Genomic DNA, 15,945 nt, shown 5'->3' on the forward strand with positions numbered 1-15,945 from the left:
AGCCAAGCTCATTCAAAGAGTTTTATATATTCACTGTCTCCTCTTCCTCTCTTCCAATTTATTACAACTCACTGAAATCTGGCTTCTCACCCTACTAGTCCACTGAACTGATACTGCTGTCCTCCAGGTTAACAACACCTGTGCTATTGCTAATCTAATAATTTTTTTAGTCCTTGTTTTATTTCACTTGCAGATCACTCTTCTCAAAGTTCCCTAACATTAAACTCTCCTGTTGTTTTTTTTTTTTCCTACTTTTAGTCACTCCTTTTCAGGCTCCACTTCCTCTAATAATTCCTTCAGTGTCCCTGTTTCTCAGGAACTACATCCTCAATCCTCTTCTCTCTCACGTTACTACTCCCCTGGATGAGCTCCACTACTCTCATGTCTTCCATGACCGTCACATCACACTGGCGACACCCAGATTTACATCCTCAGCCCAGACCGCTGTCTGACATCTCTCTAGGTACCTCTGGAGATCCAACTACTACTGCCTGGACATCTGAAACTCATACAAAACTGAACTCATAATTCTACTTACATATCCCCCCTCTGATTTTTCCTCTTAGGAAATGACACCATCATTAACCAATTTAACCAATTTGTTCAAATCAGGCAACTCATGACTGACAGTAGTAACTCGTGACTAATTCTTTATGTTAATGATTCAGCAGAGTACACAAGCACCCAAGACACACAGCTAACTTTATGTTCCTGCTGTCACTGCCACCAGAATGGCTCTCTGACCATGGGAGAGGTCTGTGCTAAAGCTGGTAGCAGTCTACAACCTTTTCCTTACCTTCCTTCCTCTACTGCTTTAGGTTATCATGCTTTTTCATTAGACTACAAGCTTGTTAAGAGCAGAGATAACGTCTTATTCACTAAATCCCTAGTCTAACACATCAGCCCTCAAAAAATATTTGTTGAAATAAATAAAAAATATAACCAAAAATATAAGTAAACTCTTGACCAAACACACCCAGAGACAGGTTGTATCTCTTCATCCAGACATTATCTCACCATCACCAGCAAGGAGAGGAGGAATGGTAGGGACAGCAGACAGTGGACTTGGGCTGGTTGTAGAACAAACCTCTTCCCCTGCTCGGGCACAGCTCCAGTACTACTAATAGTGGCAATGGCAAGAGCAGGAATGTGTGTTTAGGGTTTATCTTGGGTGTTAGAGTTTTGGTAAATTTTTTTCCCTAGTATCATTAAACATTTGCCACCTAACTGATAAATCACACTAACTGGTGACAGTGCACGGGGAGCAGGGGAAACAGGCACTGGCTAGATACTCTGGTTAATATTACTTTAACAAGAAGAAAACAGAAGCAGAGACTAAAATCCAAGTTTGTGTGCTTCTAAAGCCTGTACTCTTTCCATTATGTCCTACTGGCTCTATCGAACACTATTCCTGGGATCTTCTCTTATTCATCTATTTTATATGGACTGTGATAATACAATAAAGACTTTTGTTCCAAGGAACAAACTGCCTGTATCCAGTTAGGGCTGTGGAATCTAACTCCTTCAATTCTTTTAACAGTTGCTGTATGGCATAGTAGAAACAATGCTGGATTTGGAAATAAAAAAACACATACCTGCATCCCATTCTGGCACTGCAATGCTGACAGTTACAACTTGTGTGAGTTTAAGCTTCTTTGGCTAGAACTTCGTTAGTAATAATAACTGTCCTATGCAGCTCTGAAGTATGTTGTAAAGTCCAAATGAGGTAATGTTTAAGAAATATTTTACAAAGGTAAATATATGAAATTAATGGTCAACATTACTACAGAAACTAATATATTACAATGTATTTAGGTTATTCATGATAAAAAAAAAAGACTTCATTTCCTACCTGAATTATATCCCCAGAATTAAAACTCATCTCATCATGGTTCCTTGCTTCAAAGGGGTATAATGCTCTATAATTCACCAAAACACTAGCTGTCTCACCTAAAGAGAAGACAATTGTCATTATTTGCAACTTACATGTATACATATCTTTGCTATGACTCAATAAAGAGCTCTAAAACCTAAAAGAAAAAATTGAGCACCAAATAGTACAATGAAAATCCACTTGACACAGACTTGTTAGGATTTCAGTATCTTGACTAGTCATCTAACAAAAAAGCAAACAAGGATGCTCATCTTAAGTAAGGTAGGAGGCAGCAAAACAAAGAGATGACTTGCAGGATGAAGCACATACATGGGTAGAAAGGAAAGCGCAGGAGTGGGGGCCAGGCTGAGCTGTACAAAGTGGAAGGAGACCAAGCAAAGAGAGGCTTAGTTTGATCTGTGGAGGTCTGAATATAACAGGGAAGAAAAGGACAAAAAGGGGGGTCTCAAAAGAGAAGATTAGCAAGTTAACAGGGATGGCTGAAGAAAAATCTATAGATCTATCAGAATGGTTCTAAAAGGAAAATAATGGAAGAGTACACAAATATACTGAATTTGCAGCACTATTCACAATAGCAAAGACTTGGAACCAACCCAAATGTCCAACAACGATAGAATGGATTAAGAAGATGTGGCACATATACACCATGGAATACTATGCAGCCATAAAAAATGATGAGTTCATGTCCTTTGTAGGGACATGGATGAAACTGGAAATCATCATTCTCAGTAAACTATCGCAAGGACAAACACCGCATGTTCTCACTCATAGGTGGGAATTGAACAGTGAGAACACATGGACACAGGAAGGGGAACATCACACTCCGGGGACTGTTGTGGGGTTGGGGGAGGAAGGACGGATAGCATTAGGAGATACATCTAATGCTAAATGACGAGTTAATGGGTGCAGCACACCAACATGGCACATGGATACATATGTAACAAACCTGCACATTGTGCACATGTACCCTAAAACTTAAAGTACAATAAAAAATATATATATGATAAATTAAAAAAAACAAAATTGTTTACTTTGTTCATCTTTAGAATAAATGCTTTAACTTATAAAATTTCAACACACTGTATCATTAATAATGATTCAAACGGTTTATGTATCTAAAAGAGATACAATACTACTAAAAGTATTGTAGAAATTGAGGTGTATCAAAATTTTACTGTTGTTTCATTAAAATAAATAGCTTAGTTATAGTGGAGTAAAATTTTAAAATATTTAAAACTATTTTACTTCAATTATGAAAACCATGTCAGAGTCTTTTCACAATCAGTAGTACCTATCTTCTTTTCTCCTGCTGTGCTAAGATTTCTACTGCTGTGTTAAGATTTCAGCCTGTTTTAATAAGCCTACATGCTTTTTATCCAAGTTTAATTTATAAAAAGGTTTTTTCTGACTCTACAATTAGTATCTTTCTAATTTTCTTCCCTTTTTTTGTCTCTTATCAGGTCATTTTTCTCTTGTTGCTTTTGTTCTACTGTCTCAAAGTATCCTTATCCTTACGTTTTTTCTCTTCGGCTTTCAAAGTATCCTTATCCTTACGTTGTTTCTCCTCAGTTTTCCGTCCCTCTTCTTGAATTTTTTCTTGTGTTTTTTCTTCCTGAAGTCGCTTTTGTTTTTCTTCTTCCTCCTTTCTAAGATTTTCTTTCCATAAGTTTTCTTTTCCTTGCTTTGCTTTCCTTTACATAAAAGAAAAAGAGTTTGTATAATGTCCTAGAAATTTTTTACACTAAATAAAAACATACTATAAGATCTGGTTCCTGTCAAGATGAAGAACTAGTAATGAAGTATTAGTACAGGGGTGGGGAGAAACTGCTGAGATCAGAGGTGAAAGGAAAACAAATCAATCAATCAATCAAGAAAAGCTTTGGAAGCTTTGGATTGATTAGTGGATGCACTGGGGTGTATGACTGACAATTTCCCACACCAAAAAATTCCCTCCTGCTAACCAACCTCCAAACTCAAGAAAAAAAGAAAAAGGTTGAAATGGAACCATTTGGCAAATAAATCTAAAAATTATATCTAAGTTTCCTTCCTTTCTCTCCAGATACTTGATAAGAACTGTCTTCCAGCTGTTATTCCCACTGTACTATCTAATCTTTGTTTCAGGGGTTTAGTCGTTGTTGCTGTGGAAATAGGAAACGCTTCTAGAAAAATAACCTACTTTTTTTTTTTTTTTTTTTTTAAAGAGAGAGGGTCTTACTCTATGGCCCAGGCTAGAGCACAGTGGTTCAATCACAGGTCACTGCAGCCTAGATCTCCTGGGCTCAAGTGATCCTCCTGCCTCAGCCTCCAAAGTAGCTAGCACCACAGGCACGTCACTATACCTAGCCAACTTTTTAATTTTTTTTTTGTAGAGACAAGGTCTTGCTATGTTGCCCAGTCTGGTCTGGAACTCCTGGCCTCAAGTAATCTTCCCTCCTTGGCCTCCAAAGTGCTGAGATTACAGGCATGAGCCACTGCGCCCAGTCTACTTTTTATATTATTACTTCAAAAAGTCTTTTTTGTTTGCTTAGATAATACAGCATTTCTCCTCTCTAGGTCCACGTGCTTTGGTAAACATTTCAATGAAATCTAACACAGCTACAGTTTGATTTCCAGCCAGTCAAGGTGATCTGTGATCAATTATTTTAGTATTAGAACTCATGCATCTTATAGTTCTCCTTTGCATGTATTTTCACAACCTTACTCAGAGGTAGAGCTGCCACCACTAAATTTAGCACCTTCTCCAAGCCTCAGCACTATCAGGGCAGTGAAGATTATAGCTGGATACATTCCTGAGATTTGTCAGCATATATACCCTTCCTAAGTGGGAACCTTGGCATAATTCCACATCTCTATTCCTTAATTCCTGAAGGAATCTGGAAATCCTGGATAATTCAAAATATTGTAGGCCCTTAGTCATCAATGCTTTCTCCTTATCTCCCAACTGTTTCAGACTTCATACTGCTGGTTCACTAGCCCATTTACTAGATTCCTTCCAACACTTTCCAAACCTCCTTCATCCTCTATCATGTCACAGAACGCTTCCTCCGGCAACTTTCATAACTGACTTCTGGTTCTCCTGTGAGGAAAATGCTTCTCTTGCAGTCCTCACTCAGTGTCAACTAATATCCCCTTTCTTAGTTCCTCTGTAACTTTCCAGGACACTTTTCCAAGCCTAGTAATTAATACTCAGTTAGTTTTCATTTGAATTTTTACAGCATTATAAATATCACTATCAGAGTACTTAGCACATATTTAACACAAAAAAACCAGAGGGCTCATTAAATTAAAATTTTCTATATATTTTTTAAGCTCTTCATTCTTTCCATCAACTCCTCCTGCCGGGTTATCATGGCCACATAAATATGAGACTAGGACAACCTGGATAAGGCTCCTTGCTTAATTTAAGGAAAGGATGTCAGGCCCCTCTACTCCAGGCTTACTGAGGGGTGGTACTTGGCTGAGCTCACCCTGCAGGAAACCATGCCAGAATTCTGGTAAATGTTATGTAAGAGTTACTGGTTGAGAAATCAGTCCAGTGCCACAGGATGCCTCAGAAGCTGGGCAAAGGGCAAAGAGGCCACATCTAACATGTGAAAACCTATTACCAATACCTTGGGGAAAAGAAGGGAATATACCTGGGCAAATGGCTAATCAAACCAAGATGTGGTACTAAGACCCAGCTTCAGACTGAGTAGGTCCTATATGCACTTCTGCTCTCTTTGATTTCTCTTCTCTACTACCTAAGATAATGTGCAAGGATGATGAATGAAATTAAACGCATATAACTAGTATAATCTTTTGGCCTGAAAGGAATTGTGAACACGATGAAGAAAGATTAAGGTAACTGCATATGTCAATAGAAAGTTCTGACATAAGGATTAGCTGTGGAACCACTGCACAGCTCCCTTATGTAATTAAGTGGCACAAGTTAAGCAGTAAATAAGAGCTATAAGAGCTACTTCGTTTGAACTTTACTTTCTCTACTTCTATCTTATTCTATTATCTCGTTAGGAGGTCACAAAAACAGGGGTCTAGATCACCAGGCGCAGTGGCTCACGCCTATAATCCCGGCACTTCAGAAGGCCAAGGCGGGCAGATTGCTTGAGCCCAGGAGTTTGAGACCGGCCTGGGCAACACAGAGAGGCCTCATTCCTATTAAAATTCAAAAAAAATTAGCAGGGAGTGGTGGTGCATGCCTATATTCCTAGCTACTCAGTGGGAGCTTAGGCGGGAGGATTGCTTGAGCCCAGGAGGTCGAGGCTGCAGTGATCCCTGATCATGCCACTGCAATCCGGCCTGGGTGACAGAGCAAGGACCCTGTCTCAAAATAAATAAATGGGGGTCTAGGAGTAAACAATATTACAGTTATTTGTTTAACTGTCTGAATCTCCTATTAGAATTATGAGGAATAATCCAAAGTCTACCAGCATCACAGCCAACAACAGCCACTCAAAAAAATGTGTTGGAGGTGGCTACTTTGAAACCATTAAGAATAGAGGCCTGCTAAACGGTAATGTGTCTTTCTTGCCTCCCTAGTAACTATTAGCTTTTTCATAGAAATTACTCATCTACTCTTTACCAAGGCAAAAAAATACTGGTTCATCCATATTTGTTAACTAATTATACTACTTTCTGATACTAGAGAACTTGGAAGAAAGAGGAATGTATTAGAAAAAGAATCTTAATGGCAGAAAAATACCATGCAAAGTTTCTAAATGAATAATTCTAGGCTTCGGATACCACAAATGTCTTACTTCTCCTTACTATAAATGGAGGCAATTAATATATCTCAGTGATAAAAAGAAAAATGCATCAATGTGGCATTCTACATTCAGTATTACTATATACAATTAAGTATTCTGCTTTTATGATCTTTCAGGAAACTAATACAGGTTTGACTCCAAAGTCTGTTATTTTTCACTAGTAGAAAATAAAATCAGTTACTGCAAACTTGATCCCTAAAAGGATTGAACTTATGAGATCTAGAATCTGATTAGGATAATCCTTTTATTTTCCTTAAATTTTCATAAACTAAAGACATGAGCAACAAAATTACAATTCTAATGGCAATATAGCACAATAAATATATCAGCTATATTACCTTGCAGCCTCATCTTCTAGTTTCTTTTTCTGTATTAGTTCTAATCTTTTTCTTTCTATTTCCTTCAACTTGTCACGTTTGATCTTATAAAGTTGTTCAAGGGCTAACTGCTGTGTGTTGTAGGTTTCTCTCAGTTCCTAAGGAGAAAAAGAAAATAAGTCAATATGTGAATGATTTAAATATGCTTGTCATATGTATTAATGTGGCATTTGCATTAAAAGATAAAACTCCTACAGCAAGTTGAACTAAATTTAAAAGATTTAAAGTTTTAAAAAATATTTAGATAATAAAAAAAACCTTAAGTATTTAAACCATATAGCTCCTGAGATAAACACATTAAAATAATCTACTTTTCTATCAATTCATTTCTATGGAACACAGAATCGTTAACAAGCCAATGCTTTGATTTGGTACATCATTTTCAATTTAAAAAAGCAATCCATTAAAAATATAGGGGAATAATTTGCTTGTTATAACATCTGAAGAGAAATTTTGTTCAGTCATGCTTTTGACATATGTAGTTTAACCAAGTTATTTTTATCCAATATGATCTTGAACTAAACACAGAATTATTAAATAATTTAGTTCAAAACTAAAAATGGAAAAAGATGTCTGCCTAAAATCATGACTACCATGAGCCAAAATAATGAAAAGTATTCCAAACAGAAGTTGAAATGAACAACTGCTTATTGAACATCTAGTTGTATGCTAAGTGCTATAAAGCATTCCAAGGGGATCCAATACAAGGCTGACTTCCAAGTCTACAGACTTTGCCTTTAAAGAGTTCACAATTTCAGTGTAAAGGCAAGTGTCAACATGCAGGGCAGAGGTAAATTCCTTAGCAGGAACTTGTGATTATCTGTTCAGCATTTTTTTTTCCTCTTCTTCAACAGCACCCTGCCTTCCTCTGGGAAACTGATCTTTCCACCTTCCTCCCAACATCTTATGTGGTTTTAAAAGGTCTGCCAAACTCAGAGCTCCTCCCATTCCCACCAGGCACAATTGTTTATTCCTGACCTAAACAATCACAGCACCTTACTTCCCTGCTCAGAAACGATTGGTCCAAAGGACATAAGCATAATCCAAGCTGGCCCAGAATATTTTCCTGGGATTCACATATGTTGAAGTGGGGAGAACGAAACCTTTCTTCAGCTATTAAACTGGGATAAAGTAAACCTGGAGCTGCCTCACAACCAAATAAGACCTGGGGATAGGAATAAAATCAACTCAGAAAAAAGGGAAATAAAGATTAGAGACTGAGGTGGAGAGAAAGGGTACTATAGAAGCTGAATGTTCAATATCATGGCTCGGAGACCTAGGAACTGCCCCTGTCCAGCAGCCCTTCCATGGATTCAGTTAGTGGTCCTAGGATGCTTCTAATAATCACTCATTAGCTTAACTATTTTGAACTAGATTTCTTTCATTTGGAATCTACAGAATCCTGAACAAGAGAGTAGAAAAAGAAGGCTGGAGGAAAGAAGTGGGGGCAGGGGGACTTAAGAGTAATCAAAAGAAACTTCATGGCAAAGGTGAGAGCTGGACAATATTTGGGTAGAATGTTTCGGTAAAAAATGTTTTTTGGCATCAACCTATACATAATAACACAACTCCAAACTCCATTTCTTTTCAGAGATAACTATTTTATAAGTGAACCTTTTACTTGATTGAAATAGTAGATTTGATCTAAGTACAGCATGCTGTCCAGAGACTATGTCCAACATGTCTGAGCAAAACATTTACAGCTTAAGCCAATAATAATGCATACTGCTTTTTTTTTTGTTTTGGTTGTTTTTTTTTTTTTTTTTTTTGAGACGGAGTCTCGCTCTGTCGCCCAGGCTGGAGTGCAGTGGCGCAATCTCGGCTCACTGCAAGCTCCGCCTCCCGGGTTCACGCCATTCTCCTGCCTCAGCCTCTCCGAGTAGCTGGGACTACAGGCGCCCGCCACCACGCCCAGCTAATTTTTTGTATTTTTAGTAGAGACGGGGTTTCACCGTGGTCTTGATCTCCTGACCTTGTGATCCGCCCGCCTCGGCCTCCCAAAGTGCTGGGATTACAAGCGTGAGCCACCGCGCCCGGCCTGCATACTGCTTTTATAGCGAATTTTCCACAGCTCTCAGCTTCTAGGGTTTTATTTGTTGTACCTTTCTCTAAATTCTATTGAAAAGCAGAAGAATATAGTGGTTACAATACATAGAGAAGCAAGGTGGTTTAGTCATGAGGAGCATGAGTCTGGAATAAGACTAATAAGGCTTGACTCAGGCTCTGTATACTAGCTGTATAACCTTAGGAAAGTTATAGTTTCCTCATCAGTAAAATGAGGTTAATTATAGTGCAAGGGTGTCCAATCTTTTAGCTTCCCTGGGCCACATGGAAAGAGGAAAAACTGTCTTGTGCCACATGTAAAATACACTAATGATAGCTGATAAGCTAAAAATAAATACATAAATAAATAAAATTGCAAAAAAAATCTCATAATGTTTTAAGAAAGTTTACAAATTTGTGTAGGGCTGCATTCAAAGCCGTCCTGGGCCGCATGTGGCCTGTGGACCACGGGTTGGGGAAGCTTGTTATGATACATGCCTCACAGAGTTGTTGTGAGGATAAAATGAGTTAATACATATAAAGTGCTTATTATAGTGCAGAGCACATAGGTTCTCAATAAATATTAGCTATTATTATTGGATGAAGTCAAAAATGAGGAGAGTACTAAGTTTAAAAGGAGAGTAAAAGGGAGCCAAATTAATGTCTGATCTCAACAAGGCTGCAGGCTTAGCCCTCCAACTTGTCCTTTAAAATACAGCTCTAAGTATTCCCTTACTAACCCTATTCCCTCCAGTGTCAGAGTTAATGAGCTTCCTTGTGCCACTCTGTATATTCCTCTATCACAGTGTCTTCCAACTATATGATTGCCTCCTCCATTGAAGTGAGTTTCTTGACAACAAGACTGTCTTTCATCAAGCTGTCTACGGCCAACAGAGTCTAGTACAATATGGATATTTAATAAATATTTATTGGACAAATGAAAAATGCATAAACTATAGTCTATGCAAATTAGTAAGATTTGAAGAGCACCACAAAGCTTGCCAAGTATTTCCTCTATTTGACTATGGTAATGTAAAAATTCCTATCCTTAGACCTATTCCTCTGGGTTAGGTCACTACTTCCAGGAGGTCCTTGTTACACATAATAGTTAAGCAAGAAAAAAATAAACCAATCAGAATTCATTAAGAGTTGTTCTCAATCTTTTTTTTTTTTTTTGAGACGGAGTCTTGCTCTGTTGCCCAGGCTGGTGTGCAGTGGCGCGATCTCAGCTCACTGCAACCTCCACCTCCCGGGTTCAAGCAATTCTCCTGCCTCAGCCTCCCGAGTAGCTGGGATTACAGGCTCATGCCACCACGCCCGGCTAATTTTTGCATTTTTAGTAGAGATGGGGTTTTACCATGTTGGCCAGGCTGGTCGTGAATTGCTGAGCTCAGGCAATCCACCTGCCTCGGCCTTCCAAAGGGCTGGGATTACAGGCGTGAGCCACTGCGCCCAGCCAAGTTGTTCTCAATCTTAATAGAATGACAGATTATCTCTTTTACGTTAAGGAACTTCTATTACTAGTTTGCTAATAAGTTTTACTTTTAAAATCATGAATGGATACTAAGTTTCATCAAAAACCTTTCCTGTATCTAAGAGATGAGCATAATCTTTTTCTCCTTTAGTCTGTTTATATAGTAAATTACATTAAACTTTTCTGTACGTTAAATCATCTTTGTATGGTTGAGGTAAATCCAACTTGGTCAAGGCGGGTTATGCCACCTGGAGGGGTATTACTAATGTAGGTTACTCCAGATCCTTGGAAGCATAGGGTTAAGACCTAACTCCTTGAAGGAAACCACGATTCTACCATTAACAGATTCTACTTTCCCTCTACGGACAAGCATTTCCCCAATCATTATCTCAAGTCAACACTGGTTGACTTTCCAAAATATTAAAGATATTTTGGAGATTCTGACCACCCCTTTCTTAAGAAGAGTGGGGGAAAATAATTTTGTTTTTTCACAAATAACAAAAATATTTGCATATTTGTATATAAGAGTTTTACAAAGCATTTCCATCTATATGCGATCTCATTTAATCATAAGACTTTGCAAAGAAGACAGGCAGATAATGTCAGCATGTTTTGTAAAGGAAGAAAGCAAAATTTGGAGGGTAAATGACAGATCATTACACAACTGGCAAGTGGCATGGATAAGACTAGAGTTCACTTTTTTAGATTCCTAGGCCAGTACAGTTTTCATTGCACTTCACTGCTAAAGATGTGTGAATTTTCTTTTTTAACTTCTTTTTTTATTTTTATTTTTATTTTTTTTGAGACAGAGTCTCGCTCGGTTGCCCAGGCTGGAGTGCAGTGGCACAATCTCACCTCACTGCAACCTCTGCCTCCCAGGTTCAAGTGATTCACCTGCCTCAGCCTCCCAAGTAGCTGGGACTATAGGCGCCTGCCACCATGCCCGGCTAATTTTTTGTATTTTTAGTAGAGATGAGGTTTCACTATGCTGGCCAGGCTGGTCTCGAACTCCTGATCTCATGATCCACCCGCCTCAGCCTCCCAAAGTGCTGGGATTACAGGCATAAGCCACAGCACCTGGCCAGATGTGTGAATTTTCTTAATGGTATAATGGCCTGTCAAATGTCTCACTTTTGAATCCACTGGCTTTTTTATTTGTCTTAGTATAACTTGACCAAAAGAGTAAAAATTATTGATTCTGTACATGCATATTGCAGGTTCCAGTAAAACATAACATTCTAAGATAAATAATTTAAAGTATTTTACTTCTGTTGTCACTACAAGTAGCCTAAAGGAGTGATTAACCCAGGTGCTCTACTATCACAAAGGATCACAGCATTAGAACTAAGTGCCTGTCCTCCTCCAGCACTATCAGGACCAGTTCCATCTCATCTACTGATAAGACATAGCCTTTCTTCTCATTCCTTATCACCTGAATTCTTATCTCTACAGTGCTGTTTATCCCTTAATCTGACCCAATCCCCTACTCATTCTCTCCTCAAACCTCTCCACTCTCCTGGAACTTCCTCTATGTGATCAGGAAACTATCATATAGCTACCAATCTTCTCTGAACGAAAATTCTCTTACCTCTTCACTTTCTTGGCTGATCCCTCGGGATACTACTTTTCCGCTAGTCCTCTCTCAGTTTATTATCATACACTCCACTTACATCAGGGTCAGAGGATAACTACGGTATTTTCTTTGTTCTTCATTGCCACTTTCAGATGGTTATTTCCCCCTCACTCTTACCAACTCCATGCTTTTCTGGGGCTCCTACCATCCAGTAATACCATTCTCTCCTTCCTTTTTATTGTCATCTATTAGTCACCTGGTCATTCGCTCACCTCACTACTCTCTAAGTCTTTGACATCCACATAAATGATGCAATCCAAACCTCAACTCTCAGGCTGATCTCTTCATCAATGACCTTTTTAACTCTACTTAATCCATCATTCCCATTACTACACCCTGAGTCTTACTATAATCAGAAACAGAACTACCATTGATCAAATATCCCATTCTTCAAACGTAAGTTCTTACCCTTCGAACTTTTCTTATACCTGGTACATCTATATCAGTAGGTTTGTTTGTTTTTTCTGAGACAGAGTTTTGCTCTTGTTGCCCTGGTTGGAGTGCAGTGGCATGATCTTGCCTCACTGCAACCTCCACCTCCCAGATTCAAGCAATTCTCTTGCCTCAGCCTCCCGAGTAGCTGGGATTAAAGGCGTGCGCCACCACACCCAGCTAATTTTTTGTATTTTTAGTAGAGACGGGGTTTCATCATGTTGGCCAGGCTGGTCTGGAACTACTGACCTTAGGTGATCAACCCGCCTCAGCCTCTCAAAGTGCACGGATTATAGGCGTGAGCCACCATGCCCAGCCATCAATAGGTTTTCAACCTCACTGAGACCATTCTGTTGACTCCCATCATTCTCTTTCTTTATTAACACCCCTTCCTCTCTTCACATCCTTCATGTCTAGTTCATGTTTCAGAGCTCATCTTGATCATAATGCTTTTGTCAAGATCTGTAACTCTTTTGTCCCTCTCTCTTTGTGCATGTCTATTAAAATCTCAAACCTGTATGAACCATGAACCTATTTCATCAGCTTTCTCTGTGCTTATACCTAAACAGCTGAACATCGTGAGGAAAAATCACACAATTAGGCATACTTTTTTCAATTTAAATACATCACCTCCAACTTCAATAAGACATTCAACATTGCTCAGCACACTTAGGTTTTCCTCTACTAAGCTTGCATATCTGCACTGAGATGTCTATTTCATGCCTATTTCTCTCCTGAAACTTCCTAATCTTCCATCCATTCTCCTCACTACCAGCTATAAACCTTGCCTCATTAGGCCATCAGACTGCAGCTCTCTCATCTTTCCATCTCAAAAAATCAATAGAACTTCCTACATCTCCACCCCTCTTCTTCTGGCCTAGGCTGAGTTATATCATGTCCTCCTCTACCCAGGAAGATTCTTTCTAATGGTCCAACTTACCTCTGATTTTAAGTCTTGAAGCTGTCGATAGGGGAGTGGGCCAGGGAAGTACTGGGTAGAGAAAGGCGGGTCCCTGGCTAGGGCTTCACCCTCAGGCCTATGCCCATGAACCTAGGTGAGGACAGGCACTCCTGCCTTCGCACCCAAATGTTGCATCTTCCAAGACCACCCTGGCCTGCCACGCCACCATCCTGTGCCTATAAAAACCCGAGATCCTAAAAAGGCAGAGACATAAGTGGCCGGACGTCGTGAGGAACACATCGGCAGAAGATGACACAAGCAGCTGGTCATCAAGAGCACGCCGGTGGAAGAGCATGTCAACAGGCACCAGCAGGCCAGCAGGCCATTGAACAGAGGAACAACGCAGAGTTTGGCCAGAGCAGTGAGAAGTCAGGTTGCGGCCCGACTCCAGGGTAAAACCATCTCCCTTCTGGCTCCCCCATCTACTGAGAGCTACTTCTACTCAATAAAACCTTGCATTCATTCTCCAAGCCCACGTGTGATCCAATTCTTCCAGTACACGAAGGCAAGAAACCCTGGGATACAGAAATCCCTCTGTTCTGTCCTTGTGATAAGGAAACGGGTCTAACTGAGCTGGGTAACACAAACCGCCTATAGACGGCAAACTAAAAGAGCACTCTGTAACACACCCCACTGGGGCTTCAGCTGTACACATTCACCCCTAGACACTGCTGTGGGGTCAGAGCCCCACAGCCTGCCCATCTGTATGCTCCCCTAGAGGTTTGAGCAGGGGGGCACTGAAGAAGTGAGCCACACCCCCATCACTTGCTCTTGGAGGGGGACAAGGGAACATTTCCCGTTTCACTGTCAACTTCCTACTCTCTACCAACAAATTTAACTGCATTCATATCCATCTTCTCTCCGTATGTTACACTGAAAGTATTCTTTTTATCTAATCCTTTAATCTGTGCTCTCCATTCCATCTTAATCTGCTTCTTCAGGGACTTTGCTCCATCAATCTTTCTCTCTTTCCCCCTGCCTCCTCCTTTCTTTTCTCTTTACTATTTCCTTCAAGTCTTTCTTAAACCAAAATAAATAAATAAATAAACTTCCTTCGACCCCCATGCTTTTTTCTTTTCATTCTAAGAGTTGTTGCTACTCACTTAACCCTTCCTCAACTCTTACTCATTCCTGATCCACTGCAATCCAGCTTCTGCTTATCACTCAAGTGAAATGGCACTTTTAGCAAGGTCTTCAAAAGTTTCCTTTTTGACAAATTCAATGGATATTTTTCTTTTTCTTTTTCTTTTTTTTTTGAGACGCAGTTTTGCTCTTGTTGACCAAGCTGGAGTGCAATGGTGCAACCTCCGCTCACTGCAACCTCCGCCTCCCGGGTTCAAGCGATTCTCCCGTCTCAGCTTCCTGAGTAGCTGAGATTACAGGCATCCGCCACTATGCCCGGATAATTTTTTGTATTTTTAGTAGAGACGGGGTTTCACCATGTTGGCCACACTGGTCTCGAACTCCTGACCTCAGGTGATCCACCCGCCTTGGCCTCCCAAAGTGCTGGGATTACAGGCGTGAGCCACCGCGCCTGGCCAATATTTTTTAGTATTATGTTAACTAATAACTCTGTATCATTTTCTAGTAACTACAGAAGACCTCTTTTCTTGCTTTCTGTGACAACACAGTCTCCTGACTGCTCTGACAGTATAGATTTCCTATCTATCTCTTTAGTTTCCTAAATTGCTCTGATGAAAGTATCAATAAGCAGTGTAAGTCTGGAAGGCAGGAAGCAGAAGGAACAAAGTAAAACAAGGGACAAGAATAACTGCTGGCCTGTGGAGAATCAAATGCTAACTGAAAGAATCAGACTCTGTGAGGGAGAACAGTCCACAAATCATCATTAAACTTCACTTTACAGATGAAGAAACTTAGTTTAGTTTCTATGCAATCCGTAGCAAAAGTTCTAAAAACCATATAATCTGGCCATTCATGCCATAACCATAAAGGCTAAAATATGGGTCCCCTGCTGCTACCATCTTTCCAATTTGCCCTACTTTGCTCAGGTAACAAATGAACTCTACTTATCATGTTTCTGTCTTCACTGTGGAATATATATGCATATAGGCACCTGCCCTATTGCCATCCATTTTAGTACTGAGTAAAATGTGTAGTCAAAATCTACTGGAGTCAGCCAGCAGTAAACATAAAGCACACTTCTTTAAGCTCTATTAAAATATTTTTAATACTCTACGTTATACATGGCAAAGAGAAATAGTTATTTATATAATTTAAACATTTTTATCTGATGTGCAAGCATGTCTAAATATGAGCCTGGTAACTAGACCTGACTAAAGTTGCCCCTGCATTATTGGTTCTTTAAAATTGTCCTTAAAACAGTATTAGGAAGCAGCTTGGTGCATAT

The 15,945-nt window shown here is 39.6% G+C and overlaps 1 protein-coding gene and 1 non-coding gene across 10 annotated transcripts in view; both read right to left on the reverse strand.

The window, feature by feature from the left end:
* The window catches only part of ITSN2 (intersectin 2), a 157,129-nt gene that overhangs the window by 67,171 nt on the left and 74,013 nt on the right, over positions 1 to 15,945 (reverse strand). For 5 of the 9 annotated variants that reach the window (XR_004027042.1, XM_030800233.1, XM_030800230.1 and 2 more), the window contains 3 exons: positions 6,996 to 7,132; positions 3,410 to 3,585; positions 1,853 to 1,950 (listed from right to left, as the gene is read on the reverse strand). Coding sequence is in view for 8 of the 9 variants with exons in the window: in XM_030800233.1 (XP_030656093.1) it covers positions 1,853 to 1,950; positions 3,410 to 3,585; positions 6,996 to 7,132 (411 nt within the window). In the remaining variant the exon portion in view is untranslated. The remainder of the gene's footprint in view (positions 1 to 1,852; positions 1,951 to 3,409; positions 3,586 to 6,995; positions 7,133 to 15,945) is intronic. The other 4 variants (XM_030800234.1, XM_030800231.1, XM_030800237.1 and 1 more) reach the window with 1 other exon arrangement.
* On the reverse strand, positions 5,253 to 5,380 carry LOC115831643. The gene has a single exon (XR_004027166.1).

Source organism: Nomascus leucogenys, chromosome 19 (assembly GCF_006542625.1).
Source record: "Nomascus leucogenys isolate Asia chromosome 19, Asia_NLE_v1, whole genome shotgun sequence".
Classification (NCBI taxonomy): domain Eukaryota; kingdom Metazoa; phylum Chordata; class Mammalia; order Primates; family Hylobatidae; genus Nomascus; species Nomascus leucogenys.